Consider the following 24844-nt stretch of genomic DNA (forward strand, 5'->3'; position numbering starts at 1 on the left):
TTATTTCCTTAGTGAAGAACTGAACTGAACTCTATAAGTTTATCAACAATCTTTTGTTATCAATATAGGCTTTTACGAAGCAACATAACAATGATGCAAACTATACGTGATCCCTCAGAAATTGTTCTAATGTGCTTTTTTTGTTTTTATGTATGTTTAAAACAGTTGTGCTTCTTAATATTTTGGCAGAAACTTCTGTCTGTTAAAAATATTTCATATTTCAAATTATTTTTTCAACTTTCTATTCATCAAAGGATTGTATATATATATCAGTATATTACAATTATTTCTGCAAGATCATGTAACACTGAAGACTAAAGTAATGATGCTGACATTCATTTTAAGATTAAATTATGTTTTTATTAAAATAGAAAACAAATAATATGAATATTATAGATTAATTATAATAAATATAATAAATTGTAATTGAAAAAAACTGTACACAATATGGCTGTTTATCTCTATTTTTTCATGGTTTGCTGTTATTTTTTATCAAATACCTGTAAGTGCAGCCTTGGTGATGATAGAATGCTTCTTGCAAAAACTTTGTATATATTATTTCGTATATTATTATTATTGAGTTATTAAATGTATTTGTTGTGAAAGTATGTGCAGCATGAAGCATTTTGTGCTTCCCCTGTACTTCAGACAGTTTGTAACTGTTTTCTTTGTTTGCTGTGCCATAATAACGTGTTTTTTATTAATGTTTGTGAAATGCTACATTCTTTCCCCTTGGAGTCTCTTGGTTGATCTGAACAAGACGCTGCCCTAAGGCGTAAATTCAGCTCAGCTCACATTAAGCAAAATACCGAATCTCTTCATCACAGTTTCGGATCGCTAATGCTCTGAAGCAGAAACCTGAAGTCCGCGCAGTGAGTGCGTTTGCTCTCTGTATCACTGTGGCCAGGGCTTCAGGCTTGAGTGCTTTCATTGTTTCCAGGCTGGGGCTAATGAATTGAATGACCTCCACGAGTATCGACCCTGCAAGGCTGTCAGTGTGGATTTCTGATAAGATGTATCAGTGCTGGCCAACCCCTGGCCTTTACTGTGACCAGCTTCATAATCTGTTTAAGGAGATTTTTTATGCTAAGTGGCATTTCCACCTATACGCAATCGATTTTCCCATCAGGGTGCACGAGGTTGCCCTACCCAGCTTTGCATGTGAAGAAAAGAACGCGTTTAACACACAATGGAGATGTGGGAAAGAACAACCGCAGGCATTTGGTTTTTCCTCATTAATCAAATCGATCGACATGCGGATTATGTGTTTCCCTAATGCTAATGATAAACTGGCTGATTATTGCGTATATATAAGTACCTGCAGAGAAAAGACCCGAAAAAAAATTATACAAAGTTTGGTGAAGTTACCTCAAAATTGTGAAATATTATTACAAGTTGAAATAAATAGTGATGATTTCTATTTTAAAATGTTATTTATTTATGAGATGGTAAGCTGAATTTTCAAAAGACTTCAACTTTCAACTTCATTCTTTAGTCACATGATCCTTCAGGAAGCATCTATATACAGTATATATATATAGCAAATACATATTTATTTCCTTAGTGAAGACAAACATGCAGTTATGAACTGCAGCAAGTTTTACACTCTTTTTATTAGCTGCTCAGCAACTTTCATTAAAAATAACAAATGGTAAATGCTCTGTTACAAAGAGTGGTGCTTTATATCTCCAGCAAGTCAGCTTTGTTGACTAATGAACTTTAATTCTAATTAAATAGGCTAGATAAGAGCGTGTTTAATGAGGCGACTCATCTGAAGAAAAACCCTCACGGTTTCCTCCCCATAACCCCCAAAGTTTGGATCCTGGAGAGAATCGAGATTTATCCGTCGGAGTTTCACACAGAGAAACTAACCCTGAACTCGCACCGAGACTAATTGCACCCGATATTATGTAGTGTGATTACTGACGTCACGCATGATGGCCGCGAAACACCCGTTTGCATTGATTTCCTGTGTTAGATAACAGATTGGCAGTTATTTCACTTCTAATCGAAATGTGGGAGACACTTTGCTGGTGGCACACTGGTGTCTTGTTTAATTTATTTCGTTAGTTGCTGGGTATTTCCATAGCTGGTCATTATCTTGTTCTTCCAGCAGTGCCTTTGCTTCAATCTTCACTCCAACGTGAAGAAAATCTCAATATTCGCTGCTCCATATGCACGGAATGTCTAAATACTTTGCCGAGCACTGTCCATTAATTCTTGGCAGCAAAAGTTAAAACAAGATGCTTGAGTACCTGGGAATATTTTTATTTTATTAGAAGACAATGTGCGGCATACTGATATGCAAATATGTGTTTGCATGAGCTCCCCAGTGTCTGCGTGTCTTATTTGTCTTTGCTCTTTGTGACTTCTAAAGTACTTACCCGCTGTTATGCTCAGATCGCAGGTCTCGTGTGAGATTGCTTGTTTATCTCCCTGAAATCAGTGTTAGTGATTTTCTTTTTTCTTTTATATGGTGTAAATTGAGGTTGTGCATGGGTTACCGCTCTTCGTGTGGACAAACAACTGTGTATGGGTTTGTAAGACACAATGTGTCAGTACCTCATTATTTTTAAATTTTGATTACCTTTGTCATTATCTAATGGTCATCAAAGTACATTTTTAAAAACACCTTTAAATATAATGTTTAGCAAATCTGAAAAGAAATGCAATGTTTTGTTTTGATTAGCATTAAATGATGAAGTGTTTAGAGTGTTTGTTTTTTTTGTCATTTATGAATATGTTAATTAAGATATGGATGGAATATTTGCCTTCTTAAAAAATGTATTTATCACAGTTTTTTTTTTACGTGAAATAATAAAGATCAAAAAATGATTAAAATTGTGAAAAACATTTGAAATTTTAATGCAGAAAAAAAAAAGTATGCATCAACCTCCCATAAATGGACTAAATAATCTTATTTCGCATTTAGAAATGACAGACACTTAAGGGTTTTGGGTTAGAATTAGTATAACAAATGAGTTCTATTTTAAAAATGTATTTATCAGAGGATTTTCTTTTTATGAATTAATGGAGACAAAACATTTTTTTTTTTATGTTTACAGTTATGCATCATCTGCCCATAAATAGACTAAATAAAAACTAAAGGTTTTGAGTTAGAATTAGTATAATGATTGATTTTTATTTTATGGACAGCTCCAATCAATAAAGGGTCCATGAAGTAAACAAGGCTATTTGTTTGTGTTCCAACAGACTGCGGCTCAGGAGGCTCAGGTTCAGGATCTGAAACCTGTGAGCAGGATCGTTGTCGACGATACGGCGGATCATGGGATGACGACACGGAGGATGACCGATGCATGTGTGACTATATCTGTCAGGCAGTGCCGCGCAGCCCAGTATGTCCATTCACACGTCTCACCATTTCCAAAAGAAGAGAGTGCCGCCCAGGCATTTGACTTGTTAAAACGTGTGCTAAATCTTGTTGAATCCATTAATCGCGCTGGGTTAACCTCTCTGTGAACATTTGCAGGTGTGCGGCTCTGATGGGAACACATACACCAGCGAGTGTGAGCTGAAGAAGGCCAGGTGTGAGAAGCAAATGGACTTGCAGCTCCAGAGCCAAGGTCCCTGCCCTGGTAAGAGAGCACCTTTTCTTTCCTCTAATATTTATGTTTTCCTCAGTCATCTGAAGAATAACACTCCAGGAGTTCTGACAGGATGGTTGTTGGAGTCACTGCAGCAGAATGTAGTGTTTCTTTGAGCTTAGGAGGCTTGTGTAGTCCACACCTAAGCATCTACCACAGAGAGAGGAAGAGCGTGGCTCTGTGATCAGAGCAGTGTGAGATTCCCTCAGGCTTCAACCCTAGCTTGACTTCACTTGCATGCGCACATGCAAGCTCTTTTCTCTCTCTCTCTCTCTCTCTCTCTCTCCCTCGCTCGCTCGCTGCACCCCTCATCCTTTATCTATGGTTTTCTCCAATTCTGAGTTTTCTGCTTCAGAGCCTCACAGGCCCTCTAGCCAGATCAGTCATGCTCCTTCAGTGGCCGTGGAAAATAAATCCTTTTGGAGAACTTTCAACCGGTGTGAGGAGCTTTTGGCATCTGCTTCCCAATGGCTCAGCTCAGATCAATGGAAACCTCATCGGGCCCTGTATTTGATATGCACGCTGCAGTCTCTCCTACCCCAGTTTCTGACCCGTGCCTTTGAGAGCTGACGGGCCTCCAGAGCACCTTGCTGCTTTTTGCTAATTGGAAATTAGGTCTCGGCGACCTCTGGACAACCTTGCACTGAAGTCTCCTTGCAGTGAAGATCAGAGGATGCTGTAAGCTGCCTCTTGCAATTTGTTGGCTGATTATGACCCTCAGAGAAGATACTGAGCTGGGCTGGGCAAAAAAGCTACTAAAATTGATATTTATAATATTTGTACTTTTGCTGTTTTCAATGTGTATTTCAATATTTATGTACTTTATTTTTTTCAAATCCGAATAACCACAGTTTCTACCAAACCTTTGTGCCTGATTAGTTTGAAAATGTTTTAACGTAAAATGTACAATTTTAATGTAAAATTTAGTAATATTTATTTAGATACAGATATTTTAATGTATGTGTGTAATTTGATGTATATTATTATTTAATTTCATAATAATGTTTAACGTTTTGATTGAAGACTCAAAACAACTAGTGCTATTAAATATACTACTATTTTACAATATTTTGAATTAGCTTTTTTTTTAAATTGTAGTTTTTTTTTTTGTAAATCTTCTTTTACTTTTATTAATTCTAATGTGCTTCTGTCATTTTTCTTATCTTTATCTTTCTATTTTTATTTGAGTTTTAGTTTTAAAACTTTTTTTATTTCCATTTGTTGCCAAGACAAGTTTTAAGTGTCATTTGTTTGCGTTTTTCATCCAATATTTATATTTCATGTAGTTTTTTTCCAATTAACAAAAATGTTTTTTAATAGTTAACTGTAACAAACCATTGAGTTGTTAAAGTAATTGAAGATTTACAGAATTTTTCAACTCATAAATTCTGAGACAATGATTTATTGAAACAAATGGTTTAAATCAGCATCAAAACCATGAAAACATATGATATATATTCAATATATCATCCATCCCTAATATTGAGATGTTCTTCTTCAGTCTTCATTTTAATATAATTTGGTGTGGTCATTTCAATTTAGAAACAAACATTGCATTTTCTGAAAAAAAGAAAATAAAAAATGTAATATTGACATTGTGATGTTCCCACAGTTTGGTAGGTGATCTTCACCCCATCTATGCCATTACCATCACCAATAATCTACGATACTTCAATAAAAATAAACATCTAAGCTGATCGGCCTCGCTTTTAGCAGCACCTTGTTGGTGTCAGAAAGTATTGTGTTGTAGAACAAATGAGTGTAGAAAGAGGATGGTGAAGAATTGCAGTGAGATGGGAAGAAAGGATCAAATTAAAAGCACCTTTGTCATAATGGACTCAGTGCAGAGAGGAGAAGTTTAATGAGGTGTGGACAAAACCCATCTCTGGAGCCACAAAATGCTGTGAAAGGCACAGTGACACATCACTATTATACCCCAGGACGTGTACGCTCACGTTGATGGCCGCCTGATTTACGACAGCCTAGTCCTTCTAGCTCCGAACTCAAAACCACAAACCTGCCACCTTGCAGCCATTCAGTTCAATGGCCTAGAGAAGAAGCGCTCGAACAGAACAAGTGTGCAAAGACTGGTAAAAAAATGACAGCACAGATAAGACAAATAGGCACCTGCCATCTGCCTCCAGCACAACGTTATAGTTAAACACTGCAACAAACTTCCTCCATATGTGAGCCGGGAACACTAAAATAGTATAATTAGGTTATAGCAAGAGTGGACTGACATCAGCGTGTCCTGATTTGCGCTCTTGTGCATTTGCGTCCATAAACCCGGAGTCCATAAATCTTTGTTCGTAGGTGTAAACGGCGCTATCTGAGACGAGAACAAATGGAGAGAACAGGCCCCTGAGAATGTGTCAAATGTCACCCACCAGACATTCGACGCGAGGTCTATTGTTTGTTTTCACGGCTGTTAATAGCATCATTTTTTCCTGATTTTGAATTGGTGTCAGGAATTGTAAATAGAATTGTTATCTGGCAGCCAGATGCAGGCTCTCCCACCTCTGCTCCTTAAGCGATTCTTATTGTGTTGTACTAAATTGCATTTCAGCTTGGATTGTTTAGTTTAATTTGTCTTAAGAACGCTGTGGATCTCAATATGTTTCTCTCTCTCCCACCCACCCCTGTTTGCTCTGAATCTTCTCTCTAGCTATCATATCAGCAGAGCTCGCCGCCTCCCAGCACTGTAGCAAAACTGTTTACGGATGTTGCCAAGACAATAAGACCGCTGCCCTGGGTGTTGGACTGGCTGGGTGTCCTAGTACGTATAACCACCATGAACCCTTATCTATCAACTAGCTCATTGGCAGCTTCATTCAGTCATGTTAAATAGCAGACATAAGCTAGGCCAAACATCTTTTTATTCAGCAAGGACGTATTCAGTTGATTAAAAGTGACAGTAAAGACCTTTATAACGTTACTAAAGATTTCCATTTCAAATAAATGCTGTTCTTTTGAACTTTCTATTCAACAAAGAATTGTAAAAAAAAAAAAAATACATTGCCGATTCCAGAAACTGCTGTTTTCAACATTAATAATAGTAAGAAATGTTTCTTGAGCTGCGAATCAGCATATCAGAATGATTTCTGAAGGATCATGTGACACTGAAGACTAGAGTAATGACTTCTGAAAATTCAGCTTTGCCATCACAGGAATATTACAAAAGAATATAGTTATTACAGTTAATATTTCACAATCTTACTTCATTATATTAATAAATGTTTAGTGTCTGTAGAGGTCTTAAAGACAAAAGCATGGATGTAAGAATGATCTGACATGGGGAAAGGGGATGTTATAGGCTCATTAATATTAATAAGATGACATTACATTTGTACAGTATTTGCTGAAAGAAATAAGTGTGTACTTGGCATCCGTTCAGGTTTTTGCTTGACCCTGACATGTACAATTTTTTATCTCCACAATGCCAATTAAAACAAAAAGCTTGAACTATAAGCATAACAATTCATAGTAATAAATATTCAAAAGTAATTATGTTTAATCATCCAAAATGTGAGTGGATGAAGTTGGGATGAACCAGTTTGAAAATTCTGGCCAAATCCAAATGCTTATTTTCTTATTATGGCCAATTATAGATAAATGGGCAATGTGCTGTTGCGGTTTGCAACCCTGACAACAGTCCAAAAATATAACTTAACTGTGTATTGAATGTAAAATATGTTCCGACTAATTACAATTGTGTAGCTCACAATTTCTTCTCATCCCACCTGGTTGGGACATGGAGTAACGTGCTATTAACTTATAGATTGTGTCTGTTTCTTCTTTAGGTGTGTGTCAGTGTAATCATTACGGCTCATACGGAGGCACCTGTGACCCATCCACCGGCCAGTGCTCCTGTAAACCCGGCGTCGGGGGACTCAAGTGCGACCGCTGTGAGCCCGGATTCTGGAACTTCCGAGGCATCGTTACAGAGAACATGAGTGGCTGCACACGTAAGCGTTCCTCTCTTCTCTCTTTCCTGGTGATTTGCTTTCGGGGCATTTTCTGTTAAATGTGTTAAATGTTTCTTTCTAATCCGAAATCCGAAGTGACAACCTACTCGTTTAACGTGCGCTATCCTTCCGGCCTCAAATGCGATTTCTGTCAAAACAAGAAAGTTTCGAGTTAAGCCTCCGAGCCACCGCGGGTAATGGGAACTGCGCGAGAGTGCAATGTGGCTTGACCTATAAGTTCTGCCTACATACCAGTAAAGCTCTGACGCATGTATGTGTGTGTTTGTACGCTGCTACAAAGCCGAGGATAGAAAAATAAGCGTGATTGAAACAGTTTGTGCTCTGTCCCAGGGGTCCTTAGAGCATTAGCACATTCTGTAGCCACGTTCGTTCTCACCCCAGGGCTTCTTGACCCCGCTCTGAACTCCACCAGGCTGCGGTCACCGACACAGAGCAAGCGCTATTGCTGTAGCTGTGGGGTCACAGATTGGAGCAGCTTCAGATTGCCTGCATGCATTTGGCGGATGTGTGGATGTTTTTGTCAGAGTGAAATTGAAGAGAAAGAGACAAGGAATCTAATCAAAACTGTTCAAGCAGATAAGGCTGACAGCCCTCTCCCTCTCTCTCTTCATCAGCGTGTAACTGTGATGGAGTGGGTTCGGTTCGTGACGACTGTGAGCAGATGTCAGGGCTGTGCTCATGTAAGCCTGGAGTTAAGGGCATGAAATGCAACGTGTGCCCCGACGGCAGCAAGATGGGAGCCAACGGCTGTGACAAAGGTAACGCCGGGATTTTAATTAGCACAAAACTCAGACGATCTCTCCAGGATTACAGTTCTGATGCAGCTAGGTTGTCACTTTATGAATTATAATTAGGTCTGCTTTCGAAATGTTGGGTTACATGTAGAAATAATACAAATGACAGCACTGGTTAATTAATAGTCTTTGTTAATTAAAAGTGTTCTGACAAATAAGACTTTTGGTGTCATGTCAGAACCATGGAATAGTGGATCTAAGATCTCAGAAGGATCTGGGTTTGAATCCGGCGATATGTTTGAGATGGTCTGGGGTATCGATTAACAATATATCTTTACCAGTTATTATTAATATTATTCATATTCTCTTAATCCTTAAAAATACTTAATAACACTATTAAATGTAATATTTTGCAAGCCTGAAAATAAATATAAATATAAAAGTTTTTAATGTTTTTTATTTATTCTGACAAAATATTATAGAATATAATAATAAAATTTAGACAAAATTTTATAAAACATAATATTGACCAATGACCATTTGTCGGTTAATTTTCATTATGTGAAAGTAACTGTTTTTTTAAATCGTATTTAAATATCTATTAGTATCTAATAAACTGTTTTTGAAAGTATCTTTGTCAGGTCAGAACCATGGCATAGTGGTAAGATCTCAGAAAGATTCTAATAAACTGTTTTTGAAAGTATCTTTGTCAGGTCAGAACCATGGCATAGTGGTAAGATCTCAGAAAGATGTGGAATATTATGCAAATTCTGTTGATACTGTAGAGTGGCCAGATGAATTTATGCCCAGTTTTTTAATTTTTTTAATCCTTAAAAACACTATAATTTATTAACACTGTTAAATGTAATATTTTGCAAGCCTGAAAATAAATTATCACTTGTAGCATTAAAACAATTTATTTTAGTTTTTAATGTATATTTTAATGTATTTACTCAAAGTATTATCGAATATAATAATAATATAATTCAAACTAAGTTGTATAAAATATAATATCGACCATTTATCATTTATGATCATTTACCATTTTCATTATGTGAAAATAACTGTTTTTTAAAATCTTATTTAAATATCTATTAGTCTCTAATAGTGATGAATTATTAATTTTATTAATAGTTATCTTAAAAGGCTGAGACTATAGTATAATATTATATGAATTAAAAGTAGAAAGCCCATTAAAAAAATAATTAAATTCCAAATAATTAGCTACTTTATACTAAATAGTTTATCAGTGGAGTTCAAAGTTGGATCTTCAAATGCACACCAGGGGTGACAGTGAAATGCTATCCTGATGTCACCCCCTGTGTTGGCATGGTGAGTAGAATGAAGTCACCGTCAGCTATTGACAGGAAGTGAAGAGCTTAATGAACTCAACAGTCCCAGCATAGAAGTGTTCATGCAGCGTTTCTGCCAGATAAAAGCTGCCACATGAAAGTACAGAAGAGGAAGCCAGTCAATGCTGCAGGCCAGGCAGTGCAGCCCAGCGCTCTGATGTCAGAGTAAAGAGTAGACTTCTGTGGCAGGCAAGGTCCCGGCTCTGCAACTGATGCAAGTCAGTCTTTCTGATGAATATCTGTGGAGGAGGTCGCAGGGTTCGTATTAGAAGTGGATTACCAAGTAGCCCACACTGAAATGACCAGCATATATTGTGATTTGCGATGCTGGTATTTTCCACATGTTGTCCATGTGTGTTAGCTTTCAGAAACCCTTAAAAGTTCAAATATCAGTTATGAATTATCCAGAGGCCAATCTGTTCCACAGGACCTGAGGCACCCAAGTCCTGTGATGAGCTTGTGTGCCACTTCGGGGCATCATGTGTGGAGGTGAACGGACAGGCTCACTGTGAGTGCCCGTCGCCAGATTGTGATGAGAAAAACAAGACCAAGGTGAGCTTGCATAAGTCACAGATCCACACTCTACACCTACTCTAGTGATGAAGGTTTCTTTTCTAATAATAGACATGGACATGTTTGTGGACAGGTATGTGGTTCTGATGGGGTCACCTATGCAGACCGATGCCAGCTGAGGACCATCGCATGCAGACAAGATAAAGAGATCACTGTGGAGCATTTAGGCCAGTGCAAAGGTGAGATTAGCCTCTTGAAATCAGATTTTTTTTTGCACTAATGCATATAGACATCTAAGAAAGTGTGAATGATAAATTATGACCCTGGACCACAAAACCATTCATAAGTTGCAGGGGTATATTTGTAGCAATAGCCAACAATACATTGTTTGGGTAATAGTTATTGATTTTTTTTTTTTGAAAAAAATCATTAGTATATTAAGTAAAGATCATGTTCCATGAAGATATTTTGTCAATTTCCTACCATAAATATATCAAAACTTAATTACTGATTAGTAATATGCATTGGTTTAAAGGCGCTCTTCTCAATATTTTGATTTTTTGCACCCTCAGACTCCAGATTTTCAAATAGTTGTATCTCGACTAAATATTGTCCTATCCTAACAAACCATACATCAATGAAAAGCTTTTAGATGATGAATAAATGTCACTTTATATATATATTTATATATATATTTCAATATATATATATATATTACCTTTATGACTGGTTTTGTGGTCCAGGGTCACAATTAAGAAAGTTGTTGGCTCATGAACCTCTACTTCAGTCTTCATGATTTCTTTAACTAAAAAAAGGCTTAATCATTATTACTGTCTTTTTTCCAGTAAAATATTATAAACATTAATAGACCAAGATAAATAGGCTACTTGACAAATAAAAATGCATAATATAGTTTTAGATAAAAGTACCAAAATTTTTTTTTAATTTTTACTGTATTTTTACTGTTTCAACAAAATTTTGACAGAGAATTTAATTTTAATCTACTTTTTACATTTTATTGTATGTGTACAAATGTCAGAGGATGATTTTTGAATTTTAATGTGTTTTTAATTATTTATTTTAAATGTTTTATTCAATTTAGTCAAAAAAATTATTTTAATTGTGCTTGTAACAAAAGTGAGTGAAGAAATGTAAAAAAAAATGTATGGGTAAAACCAATACAAAAGAAATAAAAATATACAGTTGCCACAATATTCTCTAAAAATAGCTTTACATTAAGGATGTTTAGGTGAAAATACTGGAAAACAAGAGAAAATACTGATTAAGGAAATTGTTTTTTGCAGTTTTACAAAGTTTGTTGGGGCAAACTGCATGGCCCATATTTAGGAATGGGGTCACTGTGTGTGGGATAGGTATGGGGGGTTTTGATGCGGGTGGTGGGTGTTCTAGGGGACAGGAAATCTGCCTGACAGATGCTCCCCTGTAGATAGAGCCGTGCTGCTTGGCTTCAGGCTGGAGTCTTTGAATCCCCTGGAACTGGGCGACATTTGAGCTGTTTGATTTGCATCACCCCTGTGTGGATTAGAGAGAGTTAACTGCACAGTCTGAAGGAAGCACCTGCAATCCGGCTGCTGCTGCTGTCGGAAGGCCTGCTTTGGGTAGAGCAGGCTGTGTAGAGAGTTGGGCATCGCTCTCTTTCTCTCTTATATCGTTCATCGGTCGCTGTGTACATGCATGGGCAAAGGGACCTGGTAGAATGCCAAGGTTAAGACTTTCATGTCGGCTGTATGTAAGAAGCACTATGCCAACTCACGTCAGAAGGCGTTCTGCAGGGAGCTGTTCTGAGATGGACATGGCACGTGGTGGACATCGCCAGCTGCCGAATCCTGGATCAGGGCCAATGGCAGGTGCCAGACATTTTCAGCAGCAGTCCATGCAGCCACTCTGTCAGACCTGTTAATGCCACATAAGTGCAGCTTGATCTAACATGACTCTGTGTTGCGTTGTTTTTCATAGCTATAACCAGGTCCTTATGGATTCTCTGCTAACAGAATATTAAAAAATTCAACATATCGCTCATTCTTTGCCTTCAACATAAAATCATTTCACATTCCTTATGTAATTGTGAACAGTTCTTTAGTGTTATTTTAAAGAAAAGAATTGCTTTATTATTTTTAACCAAAATGTGAACTTGCTTTTCCTATAAAATGCTGTTCCATTTCCTCTGATGTCACTGAGGTCATTCAGACTATTGGATAATGTTAAACAATTCTGTTTAGCCACTGTTTTATCAAATTAATTCCCACTTTTCTGTTTCTATTGAAAAACTAGTGAAAAAAACACTAATTTTTCACTAGCGACAAAACAACCCTAGTAAAAAAGTAAAATACATTTATTTCATAGTAAGTATAGTTCAAATCTATTAATATATTTACTGACATATCGCTTGAGACTTGCTGATATAAAAAGTACAATTAAACTTTACTGGAATACTACTAGTGCACAATGCACATTTTTTAATATTAAGCTAATGTGAAGTGTTTTAATGTCACTGTTGATGAGGATTGTATGATCTTTGAATAATATCGTTAAAATTTAATGGTTTATTGTAAATATATTTCAGCATATCTTTAGTTGGACTTCAGCCCTACTTCTGCACAATTAGTGCACATACTTGGAATAGTTCCACTTTAGCACAACAAAGTATACTTAACATAAGTTTTGTTGTACCAGAAGTACAATTGCAGGGTATTTTTATTAAGCACATTAATACAGTATGTTAATGTATTTGTAGTATATTTAGCGTAAAATACAATTGCAAATAATACAATCCTAACATTCAGGTTATAGCAAGTTATCATCATCATCTGCATTTGTAGATTTTGGCAGCAGCTATTTAAAGTCCATATCGTTCATAATTAGTTGACAAATTTTCACCATCCAGTCAATTCTTTATGTGAACAGCAATGCACGTTGACAGATAATTTAGTTATTTGATTACAGCTCACATTTGGCAAATTGATTCTGGACCTGGGGCCTGTTTCTTAAAACAAGTTTACCAAATAATCCGGGTTTATTTCAGTTAATCTGACTTATTTTGAACCAAATCAGCTGATGGTAAATCAGGCTAACTTAAATAAACCTGGCTTATTTGGTAAACTTGTTTTATGAAATAGGCCCCTGGTTATGACACAACACACCACAAACTGATGTTTAGAGATGACGATTGGATCCATTCCTGTAGTCATTAACCAGAGCACCTCTCTGTCTTGCTCTGATTCTTGGCATTACCTGCCTGTATGACAAGAATCCAGCTGCTCTTCTGGGTTTATTCAGGGATCTGGGAGGAAGTAAAGAGCAGGCTTAGGTTGGATCTTCACCAGCCTCGGGCGGAACTGGCAACGGCAGGACCATTTATTAATTTCTTCTCCTACATGTGGGGTAAAGCGGCCTGGGCTTCAGACTGTTCAGCAGCCCTGAGGTGGAAGGGTTAGATCACAAGCTCATTTCACGTGTGACTGGATGTGAATTAGCTGAAAGCCTGCCTTTCTCTCTATATTTCTCCCGCTGATCTCTTGACGCTCTCTCATCATCAACTCCTCTTGATGACAAACGATGCTATGAAATGCCACACGAAGCGAGTTACTCCTCGTGTTGCCATAGCAGGCAGCAGATGAGGCAATCAGTGGCACATCTTGGTACATGACGCAGGGCGTTCAGGGTCTTGAATGGCTGAGAAACTTTTGGCTCATCAAGAGTCCAAGACTTGGCAGTTCTTTGCGCTCACATATGGTGTCATCACCTGTACGCTTGCTGCAAATTGGCAGTCTATGCATTAGCATATGGGACGGGCGGCTTTCGGCGTAGATTTTAGTTTTGGTTATCGTCCTTGTTCTAAACAATATTTTCCAGGTTCAAAACCTGTTTATCTCTGTCATACCACAGAAAAGCATTTCGAATCATCCCTTCAGTGTTTAAAAAAAAAAAAAAAAACTTAAAATAGAAATCTGCAGGGCAAGGCATAGACGTTAAAATACACACTGTTTCACAAGTCTGTTCTGATAAAATTGCTTACTAACCTTGTCTGTGCAGAGTTACATCCAATTTTTCAACTTTTCTCATTAGCATGTAAAGGCGGTAAACCCTGCAAGGTACTATTTACATAGGGAAAAATCCTCCCACAAGAATTATGTCGTATAACCTGGAGTTTATCCGCCTACTACAACAGTAGAACCACTGCTATAAGGGAATTTAAAACAACTGTACATCTCAAATAAATCCCATTTTGTATGTAAACAATATGACATGAGCATTAATGTAAATTATTCTGATATACCCAGTGCTTCTCGACCAGGTGACCAGGACCCACTAGAGGCCTCAGCAAACTTCCAAGGGCAAAAACAACTATAAACCAAGATATTTCCTGTTTTAATTCACTCCCTCAAGACTTTTTTTAGGGTTTCTTCTGTCTAGAAAAAAACCTGGATATATAAGTAGCCTAATCATTAGGATGATTTCTAGACCTGAAAAGGTCACATCAATTTCAGGTAGAATCTGTGAGTAAAATTTTTTTTTTTAAATCCTTACCCTTGATTCTTATCCAGTTAATCATGAACAACTGGGAAAATCATGCAGCTTCAAATATTGTTGTGGACATTGGGGACATTACACTTAAAAATGTTGTCAGTGTGGACAGACTTGAATCTAGATTCATAGTTAGATTTATTAGTACAAGTGTTACAAATTGAAATGATTTTCTGTGGTGCTTTATTTGCATTAAACACATTGTTTATAGAGCTTAACTTACATTGAATCTAGAATAATCTTCTTTACCCCTTTCATTTCCTAGTTTCTATGCTTTTCTCTCACTCTTTTCTCTCTCTGGCTCTTTCAGCTTCACTTCCGCCTAAAATACACACGCAAGTACAATGTTGTATGAAACGACAGAAAGCCATCTTAATAACAGCCTTTCAAGAGTAAGTATATGGCTATGGCGACTGAAGATGACAATGATTTTTGCGTCTCCTAATTGTGCACCCTGCCTCTCTGAAAACCAAATGGAGCGTTAAACTTGATTAAGGCGAACTGACTGCTCCCGTTGCCAGTTGCTTTCTTTCGTCGTGCATATGTGTGTCACAAACCCCAAAGCTGAGGCGAGCGACTCGAAGCCCACACCCCAGATCTCTCTTTCTTTCAGAGCGAACGCTACGCTGAGCTCCTGAATGACAGGTGCAGCCGAGTCGAAATAAGAAAACGCATGCCGTGACACACGGCGATAGCATCGGTGCTCTCCCGCACAAAGCTAGCGTATCTACACACTCGCTCCCTCTCGCCCAGGCTGTGACAGCCGGTCTGATAGAAGTAGTATTTCTGTAAGGTATCGTATTTCACACCTCGTCAGCTACTCGCTGTTCAAATGCGAGATGATTAGCATGTAATTAAGAGCCTGTGCTAGCATGTTATCAGGTTCCCGACCAAGCGCGGTTAGCCTGTACACGAGGGATCCGTTAAAGTTGAGCACAAAGCCACGGATGATTGGGTGTTTGGATCCCTTGGTCCCTATTGTGGTGAAATCTTCGCGCTGCGGTTATTATTGTCCTCTGAATCTTTATGAATATGTATCTTTGAAGAAGACTCTTGCATTGGTAATGTCTTTTTTAAGTTTGAGCTCAGCTGCTGCACTGGAGAGGTTTGCGAGAGTGTTGACAAGGCTGTGGTGGTTGGAGCGTCGACGGATGCCTGCATGAAGTGAGGGCTTCCTTTGAAGCTGCAGCTAAACCCAGCTTTTCTGCCCTATTTATATCAATCATTCATCACTAGAGGCTCTGGTTGTCTGTGATTAAAGCCTCCCTACAGGAGGGCAACATCTGAATATGTATATATAATTCATATCTACAGGCACTCTCTCACATGCACAAGCACACTCTCTCACAGATCACCCATATTCTGCAGTCTCAAACCCAGTAGTGTATAAACACTTCTGGTCAAGAGCCTGTGTAATGATCAGGTTGAGCTTGTGAAAAACATAGCTTTTAAAAACCTCAAAGAATTACATCAGAAAGATGCGGTGAAGCAACCTGGATCTTCTACATGTGCAGTTGATTAATTTTGTGGGTAATTTAAAGGGATATTGCACTCATAAATTGAGATTCTGTCATTATTTTTCACTCTCTTGTCATTCCAAACCTGTGTGACTTTTAAAAGGTAAGGTTTAAAGAATACTCTGGCTGCTATTTTTCAATGTAATGAAAGTGAATGAGTATTCACACTGTGTAGCTTCAAAATGACAAAAAAGCATCATGAAAGTGGTTCTTTCGAAGTGGAGACTTCTGAAGCCATAAAATAGCTTTGTGTACAGGATAAACCAAAATTCGAAGATACAAATTGTCATCATTTACTCACCTTAATGTTGTTGCAAACCTGTATGACTCCTGTGGAACTTAAATACGATATTTGAGTTCTCTAAAACTGAACCACCATCTGGGATCTCTTTAGTCATTATTCACTGAAAATATTGACAATCCACTCTAGCTCTACTAGGCATATTCATTACATTTTACGGGACTAGAATGAATCACTCTTTAAGTCACATCTTTTCTATAAATTGGCTTATTCAGTTCACAGAATCATTTGCTCACAAATCCAATAAATCCAGATTTCAGTGACAAGAAAAATATTAGTCATTTGGACCAATTTTACTCTGCCTTTTTGAAGCTTGAAAACTTCAGTCACTAGTCATTGTAATTGTACACTGAAAAAAAAATGTTTCATTCATCCAATTAATTTTTTCAGTGTATGGAAAAGAATGACAAGGACATTCATTCAAAATATCTCTTTTTATGTTCTGCAGAAGAAAGTCAGTCATAGAAGTTTGGAACTACATGAGGTGCAAGTAAATGACAAAATGTTCATTTTTGGGTGAACTAATCCTTTAAGGCTTAGCCCTTGTTTTTTGACTACAAAAGGGGCTCTTTGCAGGTGTTGGGGTGTAATGAAGCTTAAGTGATATGATGGAAACACGATGCTTTTTGCAGGCAGGAGTGGGTTTATTCCCGGTGTTTCAGTGCATCTGATTTTGAAAGGAATCTGTGAGGCATACAAAGCATTGCTCAGGCTAAGGATGCCCCGCTGAAACCATGCTGATGCTTTTTTTGTTTGTTTTAATGTCAAAGAGAAATGGGTGGGAGGGTGTAGGTAGAATTCAAAGGTAAGAAAGAAGGCTTACAGAAACATTTCCATCTATGCTTACCCATCATTCCATTCCTGCTTTCTCCCAGAATCCATTGAGCTGACGGCCAAACCCACCCCCTTCCCAACCACCCACCGCACCACCCCTTCCACCACTCACGTCAAGATCACCAAACAGCGCCATGGCCACACCACCACCACTACTTCAAGCATTCTCAAGGATCTGGACAGCTTCGTGGTGGAGGCACTGCCTCCACCGAAGGTGGACGAGGCAGAAAAGTACTTCAGCTCTTTCACCACCCACCGCCCCACCACACTCAACAAACCACCCCGCACCACATCCCAACCCCCGGACTCCAGCCCTGACTTTGACGAATCGGGCAGTGGAGAGCCCAGTGGGGACGACGAGATGGTGAGCGGAATGGAGGAGAGCGGAGAAGAGCCACTTGGTAATGCATTCACCATAATCTTTCAGTCATAAGGGGTTTAGGCATAATTGTCAAGAACAGATGACAAGAGATGATGAAATTCTCCCTTGTATGGAGTGACCTTGTGTGTGAGATGACCTCGATTCGAATTGTAATGGCATATCAATTTAACACTGCCCATTATCTCAGCGCCCACTATTATTTGAGTGCTTTTGACACCTGACATCCAACTGCTAAGTGAGCGGTTTAATTTGGAATCACTTTGGTGAATAATTCACCAAAATGACTAGCTTCAGTTTTTAACATGGCTTAACCTTATGAGAAAGCCTCTTCTATAGGCCATTTCAGATGAGGTTGATGCAACCACTGTTCCTTTATCTCCTTGCACAGTCTGTGTCTATCAGGAACCGAGCTTAAGACGTAGACCCCATGAAATGAATTGAGTTTTCTTTCCTACAGTATGTTGACATTTTTGACCCATATATAAAGATTACTTTTTGTTATATCCTATTTATATACATTGTAACTATGTTTAGGGGTTCAAGTGCAAAGTACTGAAACCCTATTGTAATTGTAAGGATTTTAAAATTATTATTCTTAAATTATTATTCTTTAAAATTTAGCTATGTACAAAACTTACTTTTGCAAACTAGTCCTAGGTTTTTCGCCCGGTCAGAACCAGACCACTGCAGAAATATTCTCGGGACAGTGAATATCAATAATTATAAAAGAATAAAATAAAAAAAAAATAATAATAATTTCGATTTAGCACACAACAAACGTTCTATGTTAATTTTAGCCAATTGCTAAATGTAGCTATAACTTTTGAATGGAATGAGATATTTTTGCCAAATTCGGTACACACATTGCACAGCTCTGCCACTTGGTGGTGCTATAAGATGGAAAAAAACATATAAACAACTATAACTTCACAACCGTTGGTCTGATCGACCGTTCGGCAGTGTCTTTGTCCAAAGTGGCACAAGTGTCTATGAGGACATTCACATATCTAAAAAAAAAAACATGGTCGTCATTGGCCAAACAAGTTTAAGCACCTATTTGACAAGGTTAACGGAGGTTGATCAGAATGAAACTCTGTGGATATGTCCAACTCATGCCCCCAAAGGTCTATAAGAATTTAGAAAAAAATCAGCCACTAGTTGGCGCTAAAGAGTTTTATGTCTCTGTAATTATTAGGTGTTTCACACATGCACACAATATGCATATCATTTGATAGATCTCCTCATAATGAGCAACTTTGCCTCAAGAACCATTGCTGTCAATCAAATATTTTATTAAATATTCACAAATATGTTAAAAACCTACTTTTGCAAACTAGTCCTAGGTTTTTCACTCGATTCATTTGACTCTCCAGATCAATAATTATCAAAACAATGTTGAATTTTGTCCTTTGGTTAGGTATAACGGGCTCATTTAAAAAAGGGGGCATGGCCAAATATACCAAAAAGCCTATAAAACCAAAACAAAAACTCGAAACTTTACGAAACTTGGTGAAAACGTGTTAGATGACTCTTAATAAGCATGCAAAGTTTAATGGAGATCAGACCATAGGTGGCGCTTTAACAGTTAAAAAGACCTCAAAAGCACAATATTCTGATATATCTCCTTATTCTGAACAACTTGCCTCAAGGACCACTGCTGTCAATATATTTGATATTATTTAAAAGAAAAAAAATACTTTTATTAACTAGTCCAAGGTTTTTAACTCAAAATCATAAATCTACTGCAGTACAATTCTCTGGACTCTCTAGATCAACAATTATCAAAAAAAAAAAAAAAGTTGAACATTGGCATTTGGACAGTTATAACATGGTCATTTAAAAATGTGGTCCTTATGTAGTGTACCTAAGTGCCTATAAATCTCAGAAGAAAACTCCAAACATCACAAAACTATGTAAACCCATGCATTATATGATACTAAACAATAATGAAATATTATATGGAGACTGGACAGAAACTGACACTGTAATAGTTATGAAGGTTAAAAACAGTACATGTCTATGCTCTATTCCCTGAAAGTTCAAATACAACCACTAGATGGCAGCAAAGGATCACTCATTGGCTCATTCTATCACTTACATAGTTCTTTTCTCAGGTTTTATAAGGTATTTACATTCAGATAGTTTAAAATCATTTTTATTACATTTACAATTACATTTAGTCAAAGTTTACCACTTAATTTAAACAGACATATCAGTTTTTACAATTATTCCACGTTATGATTAAATTTAAACCTGAAAAATATTATAAAAAGGACAGCTCCAGTAAGCATTTCATTAACTGTAAGTTATTTCAAATATCTATATCTACAACATAATCTGTGTGTGTGTGTGTGTGTGTGTGTGTGTGTGTGTGTGTTTGTGTGAGCATGCTTAGCCTCTATTAAGTAATATAGTACAACATTTTCATTAGTCTCTCTCTGTGTGTGTGTGTGTGTGTGTATCATCATATTCTCCATCATGGATGTGTTCTGGTGTCAGCCATACATTTCACATTGGCTGTGACCCCTGACAGTATAGAAGTCAGGAAGGCCTTTAAGTGCTTGAACATAGGTAATCACTGCTTGCAGCTGTATTTGATTATATTATTGGTTGCATCTTATTATTGCCAGACCAGTTGAGAACCACAGCTAGTTATTTTCTGTCTTTCAAAACCTAACTTATACAGCTCATACCATGGAAGAAAGGAACGGAAAGGAATTATTAATGAATAATTTCCAGTTGCTACAGTACCTACAATTTACAAGTATATTAAGTTGGTTATTAAACAAAAGGTGGGATTTTAACAGACTTAAATAATCCTTAGTTTCATTGCTTGCCTCTAGCAAAAAAATAGCAAGTAGCTAAAAATAGGGTAAGCTGCAATTCTAAAATTAATTCTAAAAATTAATCTTGTTTGCCCCATTTTGCCATTTAAAAAAAAAATGTGGATCTGTTCTTTTTGTCAACCTTCTGTACACTTCTACAAGCTAATGGACATCGACTCTAAGAGCCACAAAACTCCAATTTTGTTCTCCAATACAGCCGCCTCTAAAATGATAGCCTCTTGGTTGACGTACAAATGACAAATCCCTCAGTCCCTTTACTTGTTTTGTGTCCTTCAACACCACGATACATAAAGTAGACCAGCTATTTTTATTCAGCTAATGCTAGCTTTACTGTTTAGCTGCCTGAACTGGTATAAGAGAGTGCAGCGGGGCCTCAGATTTATTCTCTTGTCACTGTTGGACCGGAGCACTCTTTGACACAGGACACATGAAGTCTGTCTGACATCGTAGTGGGAGGCATCTCTTGGGACTTTCTAATGACTTTCTGCCTCCCAGTGAACCAATAGCCTGTAAGGCTGAAGCAGTGTGGCGGCCAGCATGCACCTCGGGGGCAGCGGCTCATAAATTTGCCCACAGATGCGATGAAAAGACGTCCAGGGATGCTTTCCAGCTCTACGCCAAAAGTCATTTTCCACCACTCACTATTTTCACACGCTGCCTCTCTCATACTCACAGAGCCCTTGAACATCTGACAGCTTTATGGCTTGTTTGGCATGCAGGAGATATTTTGCTCCAACCCACAGTGCTAATCTTCTGTATATATCCTTGTAGGTGTGAGGCTGGCATTATAGCTAAGACAGTTTTAAAAAGCTATTGTTGGGGTTTGACTAAATGTGAGTTTAAAAAGTAGGAATACATCAAGAAAGATGTAAAAGTCATTTCGCAGCTACTCGCAGATTGTTTACTGCAAATCAGAGAGTCAACCATAGAGCCGTCTGCCTCTGTAATTATTTACACCATAATTTTCCTTCTCCACAACTTGACATGTTAATTGTTTTTTGCAATTATACAAACATAGAGATATCAGTTTAAACTAGTTGCTGCCTAGAAGCATCAAATTCTAGAAATCCTGCTCGTGTGACGTCTTCATCTCTCTCTTCAGGTACAACAGTAGCAACTACCACTCTTCCCACAGCCGAAGAACGGTCTTCCTGTGACAACACACCTTTCGGCTGCTGTCCCGATGGGAAGACGGCTGCCATCAGCTCTGAGAATACAAACTGTCCCTGTAAGTTCCCGCTAATCACTCTTAGCACTCAGCACTGGTTCTTTTTTATCCTGGAAGACTGAGAGGATGATGAGGAGGAGGGGGCCAGAGTTGTTAATGACAGGGGAAACTACTGTCTATGAGCATGTATTATCTTAGACATGACGTATGGATGTTGATTTTGTGTGCCCAGGGTCCAAATTTAGTACTTGTCACACGACAAATGCTTGTAAAAATTGCCTGTTATTCACCAGTTGGCAGGTGACTTCATCAGGAACTGTATATATACAGTATACATATACTATAGGTTTAATTGTAAGCAGCCATCACTCCAGTATTCAATTTTACATGATCCTTCAGAAATCATTTGAATATGCTGATTTGGTGCTCAAGAAACATTATTATTAATGTTGAAAACAGTAGTGCTGCTTAATATTTTTGTGGTAACCATAATTCTTTTTTATTTATTTTTTTATTTTGTAACATTAACTTTTTTACTGATTAATTTATTTTGTCTTGACTCAATAGCTAATATTAATTATTTCTTTCAAAAAGGAAAAAAGACCTTACAAACCACAAACACAGTTAATTTTGGACCCTGAGTATGCCAGATGCAGGGGAGCAGGTTCAGTGTCAGTAGCCATAGCAAATGGATAAACCAATTCTCCAAAATGTGTTCTGACTGGCATTAGACCAGATGCGTCCATACACACACAAACCTTTTTCTCGCACCAGCCCCATCTGTGTTATAAGAGCAGAAATCACACACAATGGAGACTAATCAATACAGGACAGACAGCCAGTAGCAGGCAGATTTTGTGTTCTCTGTATGGGGACACTAGGTCAAGTGCTCACGTCTCTTCTCATATCCGTCAGCCGGGTCTCGTAACTCCTCACCGTTTATTGGGGATGTGTCACAGCGGCCGGGAGCGAGGGCCCTAATGTCCATTGCGTTCAGTCTCTGCTGTCAGCTCGAGCTCTCCCCATGTCTCTCAAGCACTAAGGAGAACTCCCCCTCGTATCAAACTGTTTTATTGAAAGGCTGAAAACAGCAAACAGTGCAGTTTACCCCCTGCTGCCTGAATGCAACGTTATCTGGTTTTCCAGTCCTCAGAATATATATACAACTGTAATTATTTAAAAAAAAATACTTATATGCTTATAATACTTATTTTACTTATATAAAATACATTATCATGCTAAGTGAGAAATATTTATGTCTGAATTTTCTCAATTTACTTCTCAGAAAATTCATTTTTAACCCTGGAAAAAAGTATTTAAAGAATAAAAGTCTTCCATTTCTTTTACTACTGGAATCAGGCTACTGATATAGTTGGTGATTATTCTACTCTGTTGTCCTCTATGGACCAATCCTGAGCCTATGATTTAAACTAGGGAGTCTTAGATGCCTCTGCCCTACCCCTCTGCATAAAAGTTAAAATATTAGTTAAGAATGAATTTACATATCTAGTGTAAATTAAAATTATATAGCTCATTGTACAACAGGAAGCCATCTGGACTCTTTGTAACCAAAGATAAGGACAGTTTTAATGAGTAGACGCCAGAAATGATGGAGCATAGCCTTATTGTGGGGGAGAATTCGGGACTTTAATTTGAATCTACATCTAAAGCCTGATTTCGCCACATGTCTTTGCGCTCCGTGGGAAATTCCTGTCCACAGATGTTTCCGATTTAGAATCCGATCGCTGTTTCCCTCCATCTCTCTTCACATTCAAATCTCCCCCATTTGCTCCTTTTTAAAAGTCCCATCAGATACGAGGTGATGTGTGTCTGTGCAAAAAACCCTTATCATACAGTTTTAACCAGCTTCTGTCACTCACCCGTTCCTGGGATTAGAAGACAATTACGGCTATCTTTCACGATAATCATACAAGTGCTTATCCCGGTCCCAGCCAAGCTGGAGCCTGGCCGGCATGATTGATTTGAGCAATTTGTTCAGCTGATTACATGCTGCACAGAACCCAGCATCGGGCCCGCTCCCCGCTCTCCTTCAGTCATTTATTCATTATTTATTTCTCTCCGTCATGTAAAAACGGGCCTCTGATCCTCTCTCGCTCTTTCTGCTTATTAGTGTCAATGAGAAAGGTCAGCAATAACCTTAAAGGAATGTTTAATGATGACCCGACCCTAGTCGGGACATATGAAACTGTCTTTTAACCTATTATCTGTGATATATTGTGCAATGTATGTCAGTGTCGCTGTCTAACCGATCTCTCTCCACTCAGTCCTCCATGCCAGCTTTTGGGAAGAGTCTCGGTCTGGTAAACTCCAGTCCATCCTTCCTTCCAGACTTTATCTTCTCCCTTTATCCATATTCTCACATACTTCCCTATACCTCCACCTCCACTGCAAACAAATCTCTCTTTCCTCACTCGGTGAACCCCACTAACCTCACAGAAGCTCCATCACTAACTTATAGACTGGCATTGCACCGACCACAAGTGTTTGTAGCTAAGAGTGGACTGGCACTGTGTTTCATCGAAGTGTCTTTTATATAACCATACATGCTTCCCTGCATTGCCCCACAGCCACCATGCGTTTCAATGGCTTCCTGCACCTGGATAAGGTAGAGGGTCAGGAGGTCTTCTACACGCCTGAGATGGAGGACCCCAAGTCAGAGCTGTTCGGCGAAACGGCCCGGAGCATCGAAAGCGCTGTAAGTTATGCTGCTCAAACTTATGCTTGAGTTCACTTTCAGTTCAGCTTTGAAAAGAAGTTCAGATTTAGGTTACAGTTTCATTTTATAAAAAAAACTACAAAAACGACAAAGTTTATGCTGCTTTAGTGATGCTTTATTTTTCAGTTGTGTGGCAGTAGCTCAGTTGTTTCAAAACACTGTAGCTGTTCTAAAAAGTAGCAGAATAACTGGCTTGATTGAAGATTAGGTTCTTGTTTATCACAGATTCTTTTCTTGTTTGTTTCAACCCTTTACTTCTCCATCCAGTCTCTTTTCTCTTCAAGTTGGCCTCTTGAGAATTAATGCGGAATGCATTGTGATAAT

General features: G+C 38.0%; 1 protein-coding gene across 13 annotated transcripts in view; it reads left to right on the forward strand.

Moving 5' to 3' along the window:
* Positions 1–24844, forward strand: part of LOC109045073 (agrin-like) — a 243045-nt gene that overhangs the window by 188288 nt on the left and 29913 nt on the right. For all 13 annotated transcript variants that reach the window (XM_042751067.1, XM_042751065.1, XM_042751070.1 and 10 more), the window contains 10 exons: positions 3214–3356; positions 3491–3596; positions 6271–6381; positions 7406–7570; positions 8206–8349; positions 10105–10229; positions 10324–10429; positions 17429–17788; positions 21718–21843; positions 24372–24499. In XM_042751067.1, the coding sequence (XP_042607001.1) occupies positions 3214–3356; positions 3491–3596; positions 6271–6381; positions 7406–7570; positions 8206–8349; positions 10105–10229; positions 10324–10429; positions 17429–17788; positions 21718–21843; positions 24372–24499 (1514 nt within the window). The remainder of the gene's footprint in view (positions 1–3213; positions 3357–3490; positions 3597–6270; positions 6382–7405; positions 7571–8205; positions 8350–10104; positions 10230–10323; positions 10430–17428; positions 17789–21717; positions 21844–24371; positions 24500–24844) is intronic.

This window comes from Cyprinus carpio, chromosome B23, assembly GCF_018340385.1.
Source record: "Cyprinus carpio isolate SPL01 chromosome B23, ASM1834038v1, whole genome shotgun sequence".
Lineage (NCBI taxonomy): Eukaryota > Metazoa > Chordata > Actinopteri > Cypriniformes > Cyprinidae > Cyprinus > Cyprinus carpio.